At 45.2% G+C, this 20,401-nt stretch overlaps 1 protein-coding gene across 1 annotated transcript; it reads left to right on the top strand.

Annotated features, from left to right (window-relative positions):
• Positions 1-1,428: 1,428 nt before the first annotated feature.
• LOC113876037 (cationic amino acid transporter 3-like) lies at positions 1,429-9,465 on the top strand. Its single transcript, XM_027514837.1, has 11 exons — positions 1,429-2,754; positions 4,010-4,168; positions 5,924-6,101; positions 6,429-6,541; positions 6,711-6,933; positions 7,108-7,247; positions 7,350-7,452; positions 7,621-7,817; positions 8,016-8,182; positions 8,660-8,768; positions 9,180-9,465. Exons 1-11 carry the CDS (start codon positions 2,328-2,330, stop codon positions 9,230-9,232), a joined length of 1,869 nt encoding a protein of 622 aa, XP_027370638.1. The 5' UTR covers positions 1,429-2,327; the 3' UTR covers positions 9,233-9,465.
• Positions 9,466-20,401: the final 10,936 nt, after the last annotated feature.

Here is a 20,401-nt window from a genome sequence, read left to right as displayed (position 1 = left end):
AACACCACAGTTCAAGAGCATCAATTCTTCGGCGCTCAGCTTTCTTCACTGTCCAACTCTCACATCCATACAGGACCACTGGAAAAACCATAGCCTAGACTAGATGGACCTTTGTTGGCAAAGTAATGGCTCTGCTTTTGAATATGTTATCTAGGTTGGTCATAACTTTCCTTCCAAGGAGTAAGCGTCTTTTAATTTCATGGCTGCAATCACTATCTGCAGTGATTTTGAAGCCCCCCCAAAATAGAGTCTGACAGTGTTTCCACTGTTTCCCCATCTATTTGCCATGAAGTGATGGGAACAGATGTCATGATCTTCGTTTTCTGAATGTTGAGCTTTAAGCCAACTTTTTCACTCTCCTCTTTCACTTTCATCAAGAGGCTTTTTAGTTCCTCTTCACTTTCTGCCATAAGAGTGGTATCATCTGCATATCTGAGGTTATTGGGTTTCTCCCGGCAATCTTGATTCCAGCTTGTGCTTCTTCCAGCCCAGCATTTCTCATGATGTACTCTGCATAGAAGTTAAATAAGCAGGGTGACAGTATACAGCCTTGACGAACTCCTTTTCCTATTTGGAACAAGTCTGTTGTTCTATGTCCAGTTATAACTGGTGCTTTCTGACCTGCATACAGATTTCTCAAGAGGCAGGTCAGGTGGTCTGGTATTCCCAGGTGTTTCAGAATTTTCCACAGTTTATTGTGATCCACACAGACAAAGGCTTTTGCATAGTCAATAAAGCAGAAGTAGATATTTTTCCGGAACTCTCTTGCTTTTTGATGATCCAGTGGATGTTGGCAATTTGATCTCTGGCTCCTCTGCCTTTTCTAAAATCAGCTTGAACATGTGGAAGTTCATTGCTGAAGCCTGGCTTGGAGAATTTTGAGCATTACTTTACTAACGTGTGAGATGAGTGCAATTGTGTGGTAATTTGAGCATTCTTTGGCATTGCCTTTCTTTGGGATTGGAATGAAAACTGACATTTTCCAGTCCTGTGGCCACTGCTGAGTTTTCTAAATTTGCTGGCATATTGAGTGCAGCACTTTCACAGCATCATCTTTCAGGATTTGAAATAGCTCAACTGTAATTCCATCACCTCCACTAGCATTGTTTTTAGTGATGCTTTCTAAGGCCCACTTGACTTCACATTCCAGGATGTCTGGCTCTAGGTCAGTGATCACACCATCGTGATTATCTTGGTCATGAAGATCTTTTTTGTACAGTTCTTCTGTGTATTCTTGCCACCTCTTCTCAATATCTTCTGCTTCTGTTAGGTCCATACCATTTCTATCCTTTATTGTGCCCATCTTTGCATGAAATGTTTCCTTGGTATCTCTAATTATCTTGAAGTGTTCTCTAGTCTTTCCCATTCTGTCTCTCAGTATTGTCCAACTCTTTATGACCCCATGGACACTTCCTCTTCTGCCTGTGGAATTCTCCAGGCAACTCTACTGGAGTGGGTTTTCATTCCCTTCTCCTGGGGAACTTCCTGACCCAGAGATTGAGTACAGGAAGACAAACAGTGGTATGTAGCTTGTGCAGAATCAGATAAGCTAATATGTAGCAGAGTGAAATTTGAACCAACTGACGGATTTCTATTCAAAAGTCAGCATTCTTATCCACTCAACTCGTACCAACTAAGCAGCTACTCTGTGCCTGGCACTTTGCTGGAAGCCTTTGCTTCTGTAGGAGCAGAAAACTTTCCTTTATCAGGTGCTTTGACTGGTCTAATAATTAAATTGTCATAAGTTAGATTAACAAGTTTAATTTGTTATGTATTGGAGCCCCATGAAAACTCAGAGGCTCAAAGACAGGCATTTGAGGCTTATATGCCCTCCCCCACGCCGAGCTAAGGAGAAGGGGTTAAGGATCTGAGGCGTCAAAAGGGAGGAAGACAACCCACAGGAGGATGGGAAGAGCTAGTGCTTGGGAAGCAAACATTTGCTGCTCCAAACAGGTAAGTCTTTCTGAGATAAAAAGCTATCCCTGGTAAATGACTCTCTTCCTGGCATAAGTCTCCTAATCTACATTATTTTGAGCAGTTAAAGGAGAGACAAAGAACTACTCCTGAGTCTGTTGGGTCTTAATTGACTGTAGCTCAAAGCAACCTGCGTGCCAAAGTGGGACATTTGGGGGAGACATAATCTGCTCACCTTCACTTCTCTTTAAGCAAACTTTCTAGTAACTTCAAATCATATTAAGAGCCTTCTTTATGTTTAAGAAACCAAAGCGCACAGATGGGGAACTTGGCCAATTGTCCTTTGACCACCTGGTCCCCATCATGCTGTTCATCTGTGAAACTCCCAGGACCAAGGGTGGATAACATTCTTGATGGCTTTGTGTCTTGTTTTCTCAGCAGATCTTACTTCCTCAACTCTGTCTAGGATGCGATGTCAGGATGTTCACCACTTTGGTCAGAAGCTGATTCGAAGGCGACAGTTGAAGCCCACTGAGGGGTCTGAGAGTCCCAAGGCCCGTCACCTGAACACCCTTGACCTGGTGGTCTTGGGTGTGGCCAGCACCCTGGGGGCCGGCGTGTACATCCTGGTGGGAGAAGTGGCCATGTTCATTGCTGGACCAGCGATCGTCATCTCCTTCTTGGTGGCCGCCCTGTCTTCTGTGTTGTCCGGGCTCTGCTATGCCGAGTTTGGTACATGGGTCTCATGGACCGGTTCTGCGCATCTCTACAGCTACATCAGTGTGGGAGAACTGTGGGCTTTTGTCACTGGTTGGAACCTCATACTAGCTTATGTGATTGGTGAGATGATGGGTGGAAAAGGTGTGGGGCTTGAGATCAGAAATTGGGAGTCAGGATTGGGTCTTCGGGCATTCGCGAGCACTTTGTGAAAGTGCTTTCACTTTATTGGAGGAGGAGGGTAATAGTGTCAGGAAAACTCCACAACTTCATTCTACTCAGCTTTCTCCTGCTTCCTTAAATGATGGACCAAGAACCCAGAGGAAAGGGAACTGTTGGGGGTGGGTGAGAGGGAGGGGTGTCCCACAGGCTCCTCCCCTCACTATATTGACATCTCTGCTCAGTTGTTGCATTCATGGGATTTCCCTTTACCACTTCATTTAAGATTTCAACCCTTGTCTCCCATCTTTCCTGTTCCCACTTCACTGTTTCCTTATGTAACATTGATCACCTGCTAATGTGTTAATAGTTGACCTATTTGGTGATCATTTGTACCTACTCCCCCCACCTCATGAAGAACTCTTTGAGAGTAGGTATTGATGCAAAATCTTGGCTCTCTGTGCACCAACACCAAACAGAAATACAGAGAGAGTCATGAAGGAGAAGGAGAGAATGGCTTCATTTCTTTGCCAAGCAAAGGGGGAACACAGTAGGATAGTGCCTTAATAACAGTGTCCCCACTTCCTGTGGAACAGGGAGAGACTATATAGTCAGGGCTCCTGGTCAGAGCTATCCTGACAAGCTCACGGTATGTACAGAGTCTCAGGTGGTCAGGTCTCCTAATTTTTTTTGAAGTTTTTCCTTCTTTCTTTCTTTTCTTGAATATTTATTTATTTGACTGTGTCAGGTCTTAGCTACAGCACACAGGATCTTTCACTGTGGGGCATGGACTCTAGTTGTGATGCTTGCGTTTAGTTGCTCTGTGCCACATGGGATCTTAGTTCCCTGACCAGGAATCGAACATGAGTCCCTTCATTGCAAGGCAGATTCTTAACCACTGGACCATCAGGAAAGCAACCAACAAACCACCTAATATTGATGAGCTTCCATGTTCCCTTTAATCTTGCCTCAGATGGTTTCTTGGCCTCCCTGCCTTGATTAGCAACTCTTTGAATCTGTCCTTTGGAACTCAGGGAAGGTCATGGAGGCTGGAGTTTTGCCTACAAGAAATGGGGGACAAAAAGGCCTCTGTGCCCAGAGTCCCACAGAGCCCTGCTCAGCATCAGTATTTTGTAATTTTCCCCCAAAATATATCCTATGGCACATGAGGGCTTCAATTTAGGTTTGTTAACAAATGTTCCTTCTGCTGCTGCTGCAGCCGTTGCAAGTGTGGCCAAGGCCTGGAGCCACACCTTCGACAGCCTGATTGGGAACCACATCTCTCAGGCGTTAGAGGGAATTTTCTCTCCATATATGCCCTACTTCCTGGCCACGTACCCAGATTTTGTTGCACTGGCCGTGTTGCTGCTTCTCACTGGTAAGCTGGGGATTTTCATGATAGGACGGGAAGGGTGGGTGTGGAGGGGGAAAAGGGGTGTGGAAGGCTTGGGGTAGCAGCATGGTAGGGGATTAGAGCTGGGAAGAATGGTCTGTGGTATGAGAGACAGGAAGGCAAGACATAGACCGTTATTGCCCACCCTTGGCATTACTGATCTTCTAGGCTGGAACAGCCTGGGTGTGGGGGCTAACCTGTGACTGCAGGGTTTTCTTAATTTAATCATTGTTGCATGTGTAGCATCTATGAACTATGTTCAGTAGATATGGGTGACACCAACCCCCCAAACTGTGACAATCAGAATGTCTCCAGGGAGTTTCTTGGTGGCTTCACCTCAGATCAGTTTCTCAGTCATGTCCAACTCTTTGCAACCCCATGGAGTGCAGAACGCCAGGCTTCCCTGTCCATCACCAACTCCCGGAGCATGGTCAAACTCATGTCTATTGAGTCAGTCATGCCATCCAACCATCTCATCCTCTGTCATCCCCTTCTCCTCCTGCTTTCAATCTTTCCAAGCATCAGGGTCTTTTCCAGTGAGTCAGTTCTTTGCATCATGTGACCAAAATATCGGAGTTTCAGCTTCAGCATCAGTCCTTCCAGTGAATATTTAGGACTGATTTCCTTTAGGATGGACTGATTGGATCTCCTTGCAGTCCAAGGGACTCTCTAGAGTCTTCTCCAACACAGCAGGTCAAAAGCAGCAATTCTTGAGTGCTCAGCTTTCTTTATAGTCCAACTCTCACATCCATACATGACTACTGGAAAAACCATAGCTTAGACTAGATGGGCCTTTGTTGGCAAAGTAATGTCTCTGCTTTTGAATATGCTATCTAGATTGGTCATAACTTTCCTTCCAAGGAGTAAGCATCTTTTAATTTTATGGCTGCAGTCACCATCTGCAGTGATTTTGGAGCCCAAAAGAATAAAGTCTGACACTCTTTCCACTGTTTCCCCATCTATTTCCCATGAAGTGATGGGACCAGATGCCATGATCTTAGTTTTTTGAATGTTGAGTTTTAAGCCAGCCTTTTCACTCTCCTCTTTGACTTTCATCAAGAGGCTCTTCAGTTCCTCTTCACCCTCTGTTGTAAGGGTGGTGTCATTTGTGTATCTGGTGGTTTAGTGGTTAGGATTCTGGATTTTCACTGCCAAGGCCCGGGTTCATCCGTGGCAAGGGAATGGACATCCTACAAACCATGGCATGGCCAAAAAATGAACCCAAAACAACAAAAAGAGAATGTCTCCAGACGTTGCCAACAGTCCCTTGGGGAACAAAACCACTCCCAGCTGAGAAGTATTTACTTAGACTGACAAGTTTCTTCCTCTGTACTGAGACCACACTTTTTTTTTAATTGAGAGAAAATTTACATAGCATAAAATTAACCATTTAATTATTTCTCCCAAATTAGTTAACTGACATCCAACATTGTATAAGTTTAAAGTGTACCACATGATGATTTGATAGACATGTCTACTGTGAGATGACTGCCGCAGTAAGAAACAAGCTACCTTAAAGTGTATTTAGTGGGACTTCGTACCTTCACATTGTTGTATAACCATCACCCCTATCTAGTTCTGAACAGTTGCATCACAACCAAAGGAAACCCTGCACCCACTGAGCAGTCACTGTCTATCTATCCACCACCATCAGCCCTCCTGACACTGTAGCCACTGGTCTGCTTTCTGTCTCTAGGGATTTGGTTATTTTGGATGTCTCATATTCCATCTTTCCCACAGGACTACTGGTTCTGGGAGCTCCTGAGTCAACCCTGCTGTACAGAGTGTTCACAGGCATCAACGTTTTGGTTCTCAGCTTCGTCATCATCTCTGGTTTTGTTAAGGGAGACCTGCACAACTGGAAGCTCACGGAACAGGACTACACATTGAACACATCTGAATCCATTGGCACCTCTAGGTTAGGAGGGTTCTCTTGTCCATAGCGACACTTGTGTGAAAGTGGGTGCAAGCCTGGAAATCTGGTGGGGACTAAAGTGTGGCAACCCACTCCAGCATTCTTACCTGGATAATCCCATGGACAGAGGAGCCTGGCAGGCTACAGCCCATGGGGTCGAAAGAGTCAGTCATGACTAAATGAGTAAACCACCACCAAAGAGACCTGGGCTGATGGATCTCAGTGATGGGGGTCCTGGAGTCCAGCACTTGGGGTATGAAGGGAAGAGTCCAGTAGAGATGGCTGAACTCATCTCACCCATGTTCTTCCTCATTCCTTCTCTCACCATAGGTTGGGCCCTCTGGGTTCCGGAGGGTTTGTACCTTTTGGTTTGGATGGGATTCTCCAGGGAGCAGCTATGTGTTTCTACATGTTTATTGGTTTTGATGCCATTGTCACTAAAGGTAATATAGTCACTGTGCTTCTCATCAGAGGTTTGGCCACAGATTAGGCTGCCCTTGGGCACAGGGGTCGGAAGAAGGATAAGCTGCTTTTGATGGTGCAAGAGGAAAGGGGATATTGTGCTTTTGCTCCCTGTGTTTTCCTAACCTAGTACACCTACGCATCCTGCAGGGGAAGAAGCCCTAAATCCTCAGCGGTCCATCCCCGTGAGCACCATGATCACGATCTTCATCTGCTTTTTGGTGTGCTTTGGTGTCTCAGCAGCACTCACCCTCATGGTGCCCTACTACCAGATTCATCCTGAGAACCCCTTGCCAGAGGCTTTCCTCCTTGTTGGGTGGGGCCCTGCCAGATATGTTGTGGCTGTTGGCACCCTCTGTGCTCTTACATCCAGGTCAGTATCATGGCTTTCTCCCCACTGACTGTCAGATGCTCTGGTATCCCAGCCCTTCGGATTGAGAGACGAGAAGGAAGGACACCTGGCACCGTGTAGACTACATCATGGAAGCCCCGGTCCTCCCTTCCTGTCTCTCCATGTCCTTATCTACATTTCCATTTTCCTTTCCAGTCTCCTAGGTGATATGTTCCCCATGCCTCAGGTGATATACGTGATGGCAGAGGACGGACTCCTTTTTCGGGGACTTGCCCAGATCCATGCCCACACAGGCACCCCTGTCATGGCCATCATGTCTTCTGGAAACCTTGCAGGTGAATAAACAAAACCCATCCCTTGTTTGATCATTTCCTTACCTTTGATATTTCCGGCTGTTTCTCACTCCCTTCCCCACCTTGTCTGTGCCCTCATCCTAGCGGTCATGGCGTTACTCTTCAAGTTCAGTGATCTGGTGGACCTCCTATCAATCGGGACCCTGCTTGCTTACTCCCTGGTGGCTCTCTCTGTGCTTGCCCTCAGGTGAGATTCCGCTACACCTTGGCTGGGGGTCGTGGACTCAAGGGGACCTAAGATTCTTCTAGCTTTATGTCCTGCTCTGCTGAAGTCGGGAAAGAGTTGGATTAAACTCTCTGATGATGGATGAGTATATGGTCTGTTGTTAATATTGCCTTATATCCTCTCACTCAGGTACCAGCCGGATCAGAAGTTCAGCAAGGAGAAAACAGAGGAGGAAATTGAGATGAAACTTAAAGTTGAAGAAAACATTTCAGAGCTTGTATCTGAAGCAGGAAACTCAAACATTCTGAAGAGTCTGTGGTTCCCTACCAGCACCATCCCCACCCGGAAATCTGGCCAGATTGTCTATGGATGTGCCTTCCTGCTTGGTGAGCAATGGGACTTCTCTTTGGTGGTATTCTGAAATTGACAGGACAGGCTGGAAATATGTGTCTTTTTCAGTTACGAAGTAGTAGAAAAATGATGCCCCTTCCTGATGTGGGCAGCCTGGGGAAGGGTGTGGCCCGAGGTCCTGATATCTTTGTTTTCTGGGTCCAGCCTGTTTTCCTCCACCTTGACCCTTGCAGTTCTCCTGCTGATCATCCTGAGCCTGATCCTGGCCCAGTGGCCCAGCCAGTTGTTCTCTGGAGACCCCGTGCTCACAACAGTGGCTGTGCTGCTGCTGCTGCTCATCATTGGGGTCACGATCATCATCTGGAGGCAGCGCCAGAGCCCCTCTCCTCTTCCATTCAGGGTAGGTGAGGGACTTCCCTGGTGGTCCAGTGGTTAAAAATATACCTAGCCATGCAGGGGATGTAGGTTGGATTCCTTGTGGGGGAACAAAATACCCAGTATGCTGCAGGGCAAATAAGCCCATGACCCACAACTAGAGAAGCCTTTGGGCCACAACTCAGTTCTGACACAGCCAAATTAATTAGTTAATTAATTTTTTAAAAGTAGGTGACCTTTTGTGCCCAAACTATCCACCTTGAGTGAACGAAGTCTATCTGTTTTGAGGTCTAAACACCCTTTACTGAACGTGGGAAGATAGGAAATTGCTCAAATCAATGGACCCTTCCCTGATCCACACTCAGTGCTTCACATACCCAGTTTCAGTAGGCACTGAACACACAGCTTCAATAGGACTGGAGTCTTCCTGCCCACATGTGGGTTGCAGGCTCCTTTTCCAACATCTGGGCTGTGTTCAGGGATGAACTGACTCTGCCCACAGGTCCCTGCTCTGCCTGTCCTCCCACTGGTGAGCATCTTTCTGAACGTTTATCTGATGATGCAGATGACTTCTGGGGCCTGGATCCAATTCAGTGTCTGGAATGCCATTGGTAAGTGATTTTCTGGGATTAAGAGATCTCTCAGTTGACTGATCCCCATCCTCTTCCTAACATCACTCCCCTATTCTGTGTCAGATACCCTCATAGGAGACCTAGTGAGCAAGTGTGGGGTTCCCTGGTGTCTCAGTGGTAAAAAATCCACCTGCCAATGCAGGAAATGTAAGAGACATGGGCTCGATCCCTGGGTCAGGAGGATCCCCTGGAGGAGGAAATAGCAGCCCACTCCAGTACGCTTCATTGGAGAATCTCATGGACAGAGGAGCCTGGAGGGCTATGGTCCATGGGGTCACAAAAGAGTCAGTCACGACTGAGGGACTGAGCATGCACACGAGCATGTACACGACTGTGTATCAGTAAGGAGAGTACCTACTTTCCCTTCTCATCATCTCATTTCCCTACTAGGATTTGCCATATACTTTGGCTATGGGATCCGACATAGCCTGGAGGAGAACTAGAAGCAACAGCCTCCACCTCCCAAACTCTTCACTCAAGCATCCCTGCTGCTGAATCATCTTAACCACAGGACATAAATGCCATGTAGAATCTCTTCATATGCTAGAGGAATCTTCTGGTTAAAGGGGCATTTTAAGGCTCTATGGACTTGAAGGTGCAATGCATTTCAGTTCAGTTCAGTTCAGTCGCTCAGTCATGTCCGACTCTTCCGACTTATGAACTGCAGCACACCAGGCTTCCCTGTCCATCACCAACTCCCAGAGTCTACCCAAACTCATGTCCATTGAGTCGGTGATGCCATGCAACCATATCATCTTCTGTCGTCCCCTTCTCCTCCTGCCCTCAATCTTTCCTAGCATCAGGGTCTTTTCAAATAAGTCAGCTCTTCGAATAAGGTGGCCAAAGTATTGCAGTTTCAGCTTCAACATTACTCCTTCCAATGAAGACCCAGGACTGATCTCCTTTAGGATGGATTGGTTGGATGTCTTTGCAATCCAAGGGACTCTTGAGAATATTCTCCAACACCACAGTTCAAAAGCATCAATTCTTCTGCGTTAGCTTTCTTTATAGTCCAATTCTCTCATCCATACATGACTACTGGAAAAACCATAGCCTTGACTAGATGGACCTTTGTTGATCAAATAATGTTTCTGCTTTTTAATATTCTGTCTAGGTTGGTCATAATTTCATTCCAAGGAGTAAGCATCTTTTAATTTCATGGCTGCAATCACCATCTGCAGTGATTCTGGAGCCCAAAAAAATAAAGTCAGTCACTGTTTCCATTGTTTGCCCATCTATTTGCCATGAAGTGACGGGACCAGATGCCATGATCTTCGTTTTCTGAATGTTGAGCTTTAAGCCAACTTTTTCACTCTCCTCTTTCACTTTCATCAAGAGGCTTTTTAGTTCTTCTTCAATTTCTACCTAACGGTGGTGTGATCTGCATATCTGAGGTTATTGATATTTCTCCCAGCAATCTTAATTCCAGCTTGTGCTTCTTCCAGCCCAGCGTTTCTCATGATGTACTCTGCATAGAAGTTAAATAACCAGGGTGACAATATACAGCCTTGACATACTCGTTTCCCTATTTGGAACCAGTCTGTTGTTCCATTTCCAGTTCTAACTGTTGCTTCCTGACCTGCATACAGGTTTCTCAAGAGGCAGATCAGGTGGCCTGCTATTCCCATCTCTTTCAGAATTTTCCACAGTTTATTGTGATCCACACCGTCAAGGCTTCAGCATAGTCAATAAAGCAGAAATAGATGTTTTTCTGGAACTCTCTTGCTTTTTCAGTGATCCACCAGATGTTGGCAATTTGATCTCCAGTTCCTCTACCTTTTCTTAAACCAGCTTGAACATCTGGAAGTTCGCGGTTCATGTTTTGCTGAAGCCTGGCTTGCAGAATTTTGAGCATTACTTCACTATTGTGTGAGATGAGTGCAATTGTGCAGTAGTTTGAACATTCTTTGGCATTGCCTTTCTTTGGGATTGGAATGAAAACTGACCTTTTCCAGTCCTGTGGCCATTACTGAGTTTTCCAAATTTGCTGGCATATTGTGCAGCACTTTCACAGCATCATCTTTCAGGATTTGAAATAGCTCCACTGGAATTCCATCACCTCTGCTAGCTTTGTTCATAGTGATGCTTCCTAAGGCCCACTTGACTTCATATTCCAGGACATCTGGATCTAGGTGAGTGATCACACCATCGTGATTATCTGGGTCATGAAGATCTTTTTTGTACAGTTTTTCTGTGTATTCTTACCACCTCTTCTTAACATCTTCTGCTTCTGTTAGGTCCATACCATTTCTGTCCTTTATTGAACCCATCTTTGCATGAAATGCTCCCTTGGTGTCTCTAATTTTCTTGAAGAGATCTCTAGTCTTTACCATTGTATTGTTTCCCTCTATTTCTTTGCACTGATCACTGAGGAAGGCTTTCTTACCCCTCCTTGGTATTCTTTGGAACTCTGCTTCAAATGAGTATATCTTTCCTTTTCTCCTTTGCTCCTCACTTCTCTACTTTTTACAGCTATTTGTAAGGCCTCTTCAGGCAGCCATTTTGCTTTTTGGCATTTCTTTTCCATGGGGATGGTCTCGATCCCTGTCTCCTGTACAGTGTCACAAACCTCTGTCCATAGTTCATCAGGAACTCTGCCTATCAGATCTAGTCCCTTAAATCTATTTCTCACTTCCACTGTCTAATCATAGGGATTTAATTTAGGTTATACCTGAATGATTTAGTGGTTTTCCCCACTTTCTTCAACTTCAGTCTGAATTTGGCAATAAGGAGTTCATGATCTGAGCCACAGTCAGCTCTTGGTCATGTTTTTGCTGACTGTATAGAGCTTCTCCATCTTTGGCTGCAAAGAATATAATCAATCTGCTTTCGGTGTTGGCCATCTGGTGATGTCCATGTGCAGAGTCTTCTCTTGTGTTGTTGGAAGAGGGTGTTTGCTATGACCAGTGCATTCTTTTGGCAAAACTCGATTAACCTTTGCCCTGCCTCATTCTGTACTCCAAGGCCAAATTTGCCTGTTACTCCAAGTATTTCTTGACTTCCTACTTTTGCATTCCAGTCCTCTATAATGAAAAGGACATCTTTTGGGTGTGTTAGTTCTAAAAGGTCTTGTAGGTCTTCATAGATCCGTTCAACTTCAGCTTCTTCAGCATTACTGGTCAGGGCATAGACTTGGATTACCATGATATTGAATGGTTTGCATTGGAAACAAACAGAGATCATTTTATCGTTTTTGAGATTGCATCCAAGTACTGCATTTCAGACTCTCTTGTTGACCGTGATGGCTACTCCATTTCTTCTAAGGGATTCCTGCCCACAGTAGGAGATATAATGGTCATCTGAGTTAAATTCACCCATTCCAGTCCATTTTAGCTTGCTGATTCCTAGAATGTCAACGTTCACTCTTTCCATCTCCTGTTTGACCACTTCCAATTTGCCTTGATTCATGGACCTAACATTACAGGTTCCTATGTAATATTGCTCTTTATAGCATCGGACCTTGCTTCTATCACCAGTCCCATCCACAACTTGGTGTTGTTTTTGCTTTGGCTCCATCCCTTCATTCTTTCTGAATTTATTTCTCCTCTGATCTCCAGTAGCACATTGGGCACCTCCCGACCTGGGGAGTTCATCTTTCAGTGTCCTATCTTTTGGCCTTTTCATACTGTTCAAGGGGTTCTCAAGGCAAGAATACTGAAGTGGTTTGCCATTCCCTTCACCAGTGGACCACATTCTGTCAGACCTCTCAACCATGACTCGTCCGTCTTGGGTGGCCCCACAGGGTATGGCCTAGTTTCACTGAGTTAGACAAGGCTGTGGTCCATGTGATCAGATTGGCTAGTTTTCTGTGATTGTGGTTTCAGTCTGTCTGCCCTCTGATGCCCTCTCTCAACACCTACCATCTTACTTGGGTTTTTCTTGCCTTCAGTTTAGTTGCTCAGTCATGTCCTACTCTTTGCAACCCCATAACTGCAGCACACCAGGCCTCCCTGTCCATCACCAACACCTGGAGTTTACCCAAACTCATGTTCATTGAGTCAGTGATGCCATGCAACCATCTTATCCTCTCTTGTCCCCTTCTCCTCCTGCCCTCAATCTTTCCCAGCATCATGGTGTTTTCAAATAGGTCAGCTCTTCACATCAAGTGGCCAAAGTATTGGAGTTTCAGCTTCAACATAAATTCTTCCAATGAACAGCTAGGCCTGTTCCCTTTTAGGATGGACTGGTTGGATCTCCTTACAGTCCAAGGGACTCTCTAGAGTCTTCTCCAGTACCACAGTTCAAAAGCATCAATGCTTCAGCACTCAGCTTTCTTTATAGTCCAACTCTCACATCCATACATGACTACTGGAAAAACCATAGCCTTGACTAGATGGACCTTTGTTGGCAAAATAATGTCTCTGCTTTTTAATATGCTGTCTAGTTGGGTCATAACTCTCCTTCCACTGAGTAAGTGCCTTTTAATTCATGGCTGAAGTCACCATCTGCAGTGATTTGGAGCCCAAAATAATAAAGTCAGTCACTGTTTTCACTGTTTTCCCATCTACTTGCCATAAAGTGATGGGACCAGATGCCACGATCTTAGTTTTCTGAATGTTGAGCTTTAAGCCAACTTTTTCACTCTCCTCTTTCACTTTCATCAAGAGGCTTTTTAGTTCTTGTTCACTTTCTGCCATAAGGGCGGTGTCATCTGCTTGGACATGGGGTATCTCTTCACAGTTGCTCCAGCAAAGCGCAGCCGCTGCTCCTTACCTTGGAGGTGGGGTATCTGCTCACGGCCGCCACTCTGTCCTTAGAAGCGGGGTATCTCCTCTGATTGTTCGCCTCTCCTGTGCCACACCTCTGCTGCTCACTGCTCCTGCACCACGAAATGCATTTAGGGGCCTATATTTATTGCCAGTGGATAAGTGACTGTAATGATGTATAATTTTTAAATATTCTTTTCAGACCCCAATACACATACAAAAAGGGCATAATTTGTAAGTGTGCAGCAAGATGATATTTCACAAAGAATGTATAACAATGGAAGCAGCTACTGGAGAAAGAAATAAAATATTAACCTGCACATACAAAGCTCCTCCTCGTGCTTCTTTTTAGCAAAAATGCACAGATGGCTGTCTGGGGAGGAAAGGCAGGTAACTGTGTACTGTGTCCAGTGCTGCCCTTGAAATATAGGACAGAGGTAAGCTGGAAGTAAAAGGAAGGGAGCAGATCCACTTGCAAACAGTGACACAAGAAAGCTAAGGCGGCTATATTACATCAGACAAAGTAGACTCTAAGAAAAGGAGAAGATAACAGACAAAGTGGATCATATCATCATGGTAAAATGATCACTTTTCTCTTTTCCCCAGCTTTATGGAGACATAGTCTAATCTTTTGTAAATGACTATTTCTCTTTACTTTTCTGTCACAGACTCCTGGAGTTACACAGTAGAGTTGATGATGGAAAGTTCTTAATTGGAAAAACAAAAAAACACCTGCATTGTCAGAGGTGAGGGAAAGAAGTAGTAAGTAATGATTTATTGATAAATGATTACAATTTTGTGAAACTAAAAGACAGGAAATGAAAAAGGATAGACAGGTTAGAACAGAGTGTCTGACACCGAGATTATGCACATTCAAGATATTGATAATAATGAACTAGAGGGTTGTTTGTGGGAATGAGCATCTGCAATAGTGAAGGAGGGATACAGGTCAAGAAACTGAGCAGCAAGATATTAGATGAATTAAAATACAGATGGAGGTGGATGAACAGAGTTAGAAATATCACTGCCTTGCTAGTTCTCATGACAGTACAGGCTTAGGAAGAAATTAATGGAGATTGAAACTGTCCGGTGAAACTTTGTCGGAAGGGGTTGACATCACCTGATTCTGTTCTTCGCTTACTGCTGTGGGCCAACCAGATATCCTGTGCTATTAATGTGCTATAAGAGGCAACACAGAACACCGCCCATAAAAGAGCCTTGATGAGAAATTGAATCAACACTTCCAGGTTATTCTGGCCAGTCTAAGGATTAAATTAACATGAGATAGCTTAATGGGACAAAAATCAAGTGATAGCTCAACAATGTGATGAAGGTGAAAGAGGAGAGTGAAAAAGCTGGCTTACAACTCAACATTCAAAAAATGAAGATCACAGCATCCAGTCCCATCACTTCATGGCAAATAGATGGGGAAACAATGGAAAAAATGGCAGATTTTATTTTCTTGGGCTCCAAAATCACTGCAGACAGTGACTGCAGCCATGAAATTAAGACACTTGCTCCTTGGAAGAAAAGCTATGACAAGGCTTCACAGTGAATTAAAAAAGAGATATCACTTTGCCGACAAAGGTCCATATAGTCAAAGCTATGCTTTTTCCAGTAGTCATGTTGGATGTGAGAGTTGGACTATAAAGAAAGCTCAGCACTGAAGAATTGATGCTTTTGAACTGTGGTGTTGGAGACGATGCTTGAGAGTCCCTTGGACTGCAAGGAGATCCAGCCAGTCCATCCTAAAGGAAATCAGTCCTAAATATTCATTGGAAGGACTGATATTGAAGCTGAAACTCCAATACTTTGGCCACCTGATGGGAAGAGCCGACTCATTGGAAATGACCTTGATGCTGGGAAAGATCAAGGGCAGGAGGAAAAGGGGATGACAGAGGATGGGATGGTTGGATGTCATCACCAAACTCAATGGACATGACTTTGAGCAAACTCTGGGAGTTGGTGATGGACAGGGAAGCCCGGCATGCTGCAGTCTCTGGACTGAGCGACTGAACAACAATAAAGGGGAGAGACCAAAGAAAACTGAGCAACTTGCCAGGATAACCAAATCCTTTCCCTTCCATACCGTCTTCAGTTAAAGACTAAAGGGAGTGTTGGGGGTAGTGGTCTGGGACTTGAAAGGGAAGGAAGGCAATTCACATGAAGATGGAAAAACAAATGGTCGGTAGATTCATGTTAGCCAGGTCAGGTAGAGAGCATAAGACAAAGAGGGGACTCAGATCTATAAGTCTCAGTGGGTTTCCTGATAACTTTGAAATATTTGCTTGCATGCAGAGATGTTTGCCTTAGTAATCTCAGTCATTTTAATTACACATATTAATCAGAATTCTTAACCCTTAGAAACTTTAGTTTGTATTGAGAAACAAGAAGTAAACAATTGTGAACTATTTGTTATACCAGTACTTTTTTTAAAAAAATTGAAGTATCTCCAATTAAAATGAAATATTTTTAAATAAAAAAATGCTATTAACTTAAAAAAATCAAAGTGTCATTGGTTTACCATATAACATTAATTTCAAATATACAGCACAGTGATTTGGTATTTTTATAGATGATACTCCAGTAGAAGTTATACAAGATAATGGCTATATTTCTTTGTGCTCCAAACATATCCTTACTGATTATGTATTCAGTTCAGTCACTCAGTCGTGTCTGACTCTTTGCGACCCCACTGACTCCAGCATGCTTGGCCTCCCTGTCCATCACCAACACTCGGAGCTTACTCAAGCTCATGTCCACCGAGTTGGTGATGCCATCCAACCATCTCCTCTGTCATCCCCTTCTCCTCCTGCCTTGTGTCTTTTAATCCCATACCCTCAATTTGTCCCTTCCCCCTTCCCTCTCTTCACAGATCACCACTTGTCAGTTTTCTGAATTGGTGAGGCTGTTTCTGTTTGCTATATACATTCATTTATATTATTTTTTCAGATCTACACATAATATTATACAGCATCTGTAAAAATACCAAAATCACTAGGCAGTCTACCTAAAAGTAATATAAACCAAGTCTATTTGAATAAATAAACAGTGAGTTAGACATCCACTCAGGAGGAAAAGCACCTCTGTGGGTATGGGGGACACAGCTCCATCTGCCCAAGGAGCCCTGGAGGAGTCTTTTCTGTTGTGCGTCTGGGTCACAGGCCGACAGACCTCGCTACGGGCTGCAGAACCTGCAGAGCCAGGGAACCTGCCCAGACTCCTCTGATGGTGATGCTGCCAGTGGTGGTGGTGGTCATGGTGATGGTGGTGGTGGAAACCCAGATACTGACCTAGAGATTCCATGCAAGGGAGGGGATTTGCAGGTCAACCTTCACTTGGAGAAGGCAATGGCACCCCACCCCAGTACTCTTGCCTGGAAAATCCCATGGATGGAGGAGCCTGGTAGGCTGCAGTCCATGGGGTCGCTAAGAATCGGACACGACTGAACGACTTCACTTTCACGTTTCACTTTCACGCATTGGAGAAGGAAATGGCAACCCACTCCAGTGTTCTTGCCTGGAGAATCTCAGGGACTGGGAAGCCTGGTGAACTGCCGTCTATGGGGTCGCACCGAGTCGGACCTGATTGAAGCGACTTAGCAGCAGCAGCAGCAACCTTCACTAGGGGCTTCCCCCATGGCTCAGCGGTAGAGAATCTGCCTGTCAATGCCGGAGACACAGGAGTCATGGGTTCAACCCCTGGGTTGGAAAGATCCCTTGGAGGAGGACATGGCAACCCACTCCAGGATTCTTGCCTGGAGAATCCCATGGACAGAGGAGTCTGGTGGGCTAGGGTCCATGCGGTTGCAAAGAGTCGGACAAGACTGAAGAGACTGATTAGGCATGCAGCCTTCACTGAGGAGGCGAGGATTCTGAAGTTAAAACAAACAAACAAACAAACAAAACCCAAAGGAGTCTGATCAAGGCTTACATAGCAGAAGCTTTCCCCTCCCCCTCACAAGGAAACATCCCATGGGGTTGATGTCCCACCACAGAAAAAGCTGGTCTAATTCTGCGGGACATACCTGGGGACACCTATTTCTCTACAGCAGCACCGGAGACCTGAGGGGGAACCCCCATGACGAGGGAGAGGAGGGTTTTGAGGAAGGGTTTTGGTAAAGAGGCTGATAAACACTGAGAAGGGCAAGAAAGTGACCGCTCCCCACAGGCAGTTCACTGACAAGCCTCTGGGAGCACCACACTCCGGAACCTCCCTCCTGGGTCCCCGGGCACCCTCAGTGCCCCGGGTGCAAGACCCACCGCGCCCCCGCGCCGGGCCCCCCCCCCACACACACACACACTCTCCGGGGTCTCCTTGTGTGACCCTCCCCTGCAGCGCCCATGGGTGCTCTGGTAGGGAAGGAGCAGGCTCAGAAAACCAGCCCCTGCTACGGGCGAGGGTGCCCTCAGACTTGAGGTCTAGCGCCACCTTCTGGAAATCCAAAGACAGGAGGCAGCCTGGTGAGTTGTAAGAGCAGTTCAGTTCAGTCGCTCAGTCGTGTCTGACTCTGCGACCCCATGGACTGCAGCACGCCAGGCATCCCTGTCCATCACCAACTCCCGGAGCTTAATCAGACTCATGTCAATCGAGTCGGTGATGCATGCAACCATCTGTCATCCCCTTCTCTCCTGCCTTCAATCTTCTCAGCACCAGGGTCTTTTCCAACAAGTGAGCTCTTCGCATCAGGTGCTAAAGTATTGGACTTTGAGCTTCAGCATCAGTCCTTCCAATGAATATTCAGGACTGATTTCCTTTAGGATGGACTGGTTGGAGCTCCTTGCAGTCCAAGGGACTCTCTAGAGTCTTCTCCAACACCACAGTTCAAAAGCATCAATTCTTCGGTGCTCAGCTTTCTTTATAGTCCAACTCTCACATCCATACATGACTACTGGAAAAACCATAGCTCTGACTAGAAGTACTTTTGTCAGCAAAGTAATGTCTCTGCTTTTTAATATGCTGTCTAGGTTGGTCATAACTTTCCTTCCAAGGAACAAGCGTCTTTTACTTTCATGGCTGCAGTCATCATGCAGCCACAGGGTCTTTTCCAATAAGTCAGTTCTTCTCATTAGGCAGCCAAAGTATTGCATCTTTAGCTTCAGCATCAGTTTTTCCAATGAATATTCAGGACTGATTTCTTTTAGGGTCGCAGACCAGACAGAAACACTTAAGAATTCTCCCACAAGAGGGAGCAAGGAAAGTGGAGCAGGTGTAGGGAGAGAAAGACAGGAAACTCCAGGAATTAACACCACTGTCAAACAGAATACTCCAGCTCGAGGGAAACACCACAGACTGAAGGATGAGTCTGCTCCTTCAAATGTGAGAGCACCAATGAAAGATTGCAAAAAAATACATAAAAAATCAAGCAGATGTGCCATCAAAAATAAAGATATTATGCTTCCAATAAGCTACAACATGGATGAACCTTGTGGCCATTACTAAGAGAAGGCATTTCCATGGGAAATGACAAAGACCGAAGGTTTCCACTTAAGTGAAGTACCTAGAGGGGTTAGATTAATAGAGTAGAATGGTGATTGCCAGGAACTGCAGCAGAGGAAGAGGGAATTTTTGTTTAATGTATACAGTTTCAGTTTTGCAAGATGAAAAAAAGTTCAAGAGATTGGTTGTACAAACTATGAATGTCCTTAACACTTTTTTTTTGTCCTTAACAGTTTTGAACTGGACACTTAAAATGGTTAAAATGGTAAATTTTATGTTACACATGTTTTACCACAATAAAGACCATTTCAGAACTACCCACGGATGGTAACCACAGAAGAGTCGGGGCTGATAGCTACACTGCAGGTGTTTCCCCCCGACTCCAATCTCACCCCAACAAGCCAGGGGTGAGGATTGTCTTCTGTGTTCAGGACTCCCCGCTTCTGTTCTTGGAGATGTCTCAGCTCCAGCCCCGCACGGCTTACCCTCAGCCTCCCTGACTGACCCAGTGCTCCAGCCTCTGCTCCAAGGATCCAGTAAATCTAGGGTCACCCTCTTCTGTAGGAGACTGGGCGTTGAGTTCACATCCTCCCAAAGAGACCCCTGCAACCCCAGAGTGCAGGGGATCATTCCAGCTCCAGGCGGAGGGTGGAGAGACCTGTTTTCTAGATGAAAGTGTCTGTGCTGTGTCTGTGTGCACGTGTGTAAGGAAAGGTGGGGGAGATTAGATCAGTGCTGTGAGACTCTAGGACAATTTTACTCATGTTCAAATAATACTAGGGATTAATTACCCTTAAGTAGGGGTTATGATGTGGACACTGATTTTAGGCTCCTGTATTCTTCTGGCCCTTGGAATCTATGTGTTCGTCCTCTTCTGCAGATATTGGGGTAACTGTAAGGGACTTGAACACCCACAGATTTAGGTTTGTGTGGAGGACCAAATGCTTGCTGACTTATATTCAGTCCTCTTTGGGTTTACTACATCCAGTAACTGTGTGAAGCTTGTTCTATTACTTATCATGGGCAGCAATTTTTTAAAATGGTGGTAAAATACACATAACATAACATTAACCAACTTAACCGTTTTAAGTGAACAGTCCAAAAATGTTACGGATGTTTACATGATTGTGCACCCAGTCCCTGGAACACTTTCACCTGTGTCCCCATTAAATGATAACTCCCCAGTTCCCCCTTTACCTCAGCCCCTGGCAACCACCATTCTACATTTGTCTCCACAGCTTTGACTCTTTTCAGTACTTCATAGAAATGGAATCATGCGATATTTGTATTTTTGTGACTGGCTTAAGTCACTCAGCATAATGTCCTCAAAGCACCTCCACACTGTAGCATGCATCAGAAGGTCCTGCCTTTTTAAGGCTTAGTGATATTCCACTGTGGGTATAGACCTCCTTGTGTTTATTCATGCTTCCTGGGTGGATATTTGTGTTGCTTCCAACTTTCAACTTT

The sequence above is a fragment of the Bos indicus x Bos taurus genome, chromosome 18, assembly GCF_003369695.1.
Source record: "Bos indicus x Bos taurus breed Angus x Brahman F1 hybrid chromosome 18, Bos_hybrid_MaternalHap_v2.0, whole genome shotgun sequence".
In the NCBI taxonomy this organism is placed as follows: Eukaryota; Metazoa; Chordata; class Mammalia; order Artiodactyla; family Bovidae; genus Bos; species Bos indicus x Bos taurus.
This window is presented reverse-complemented; position numbering and strand designations above follow the sequence as displayed.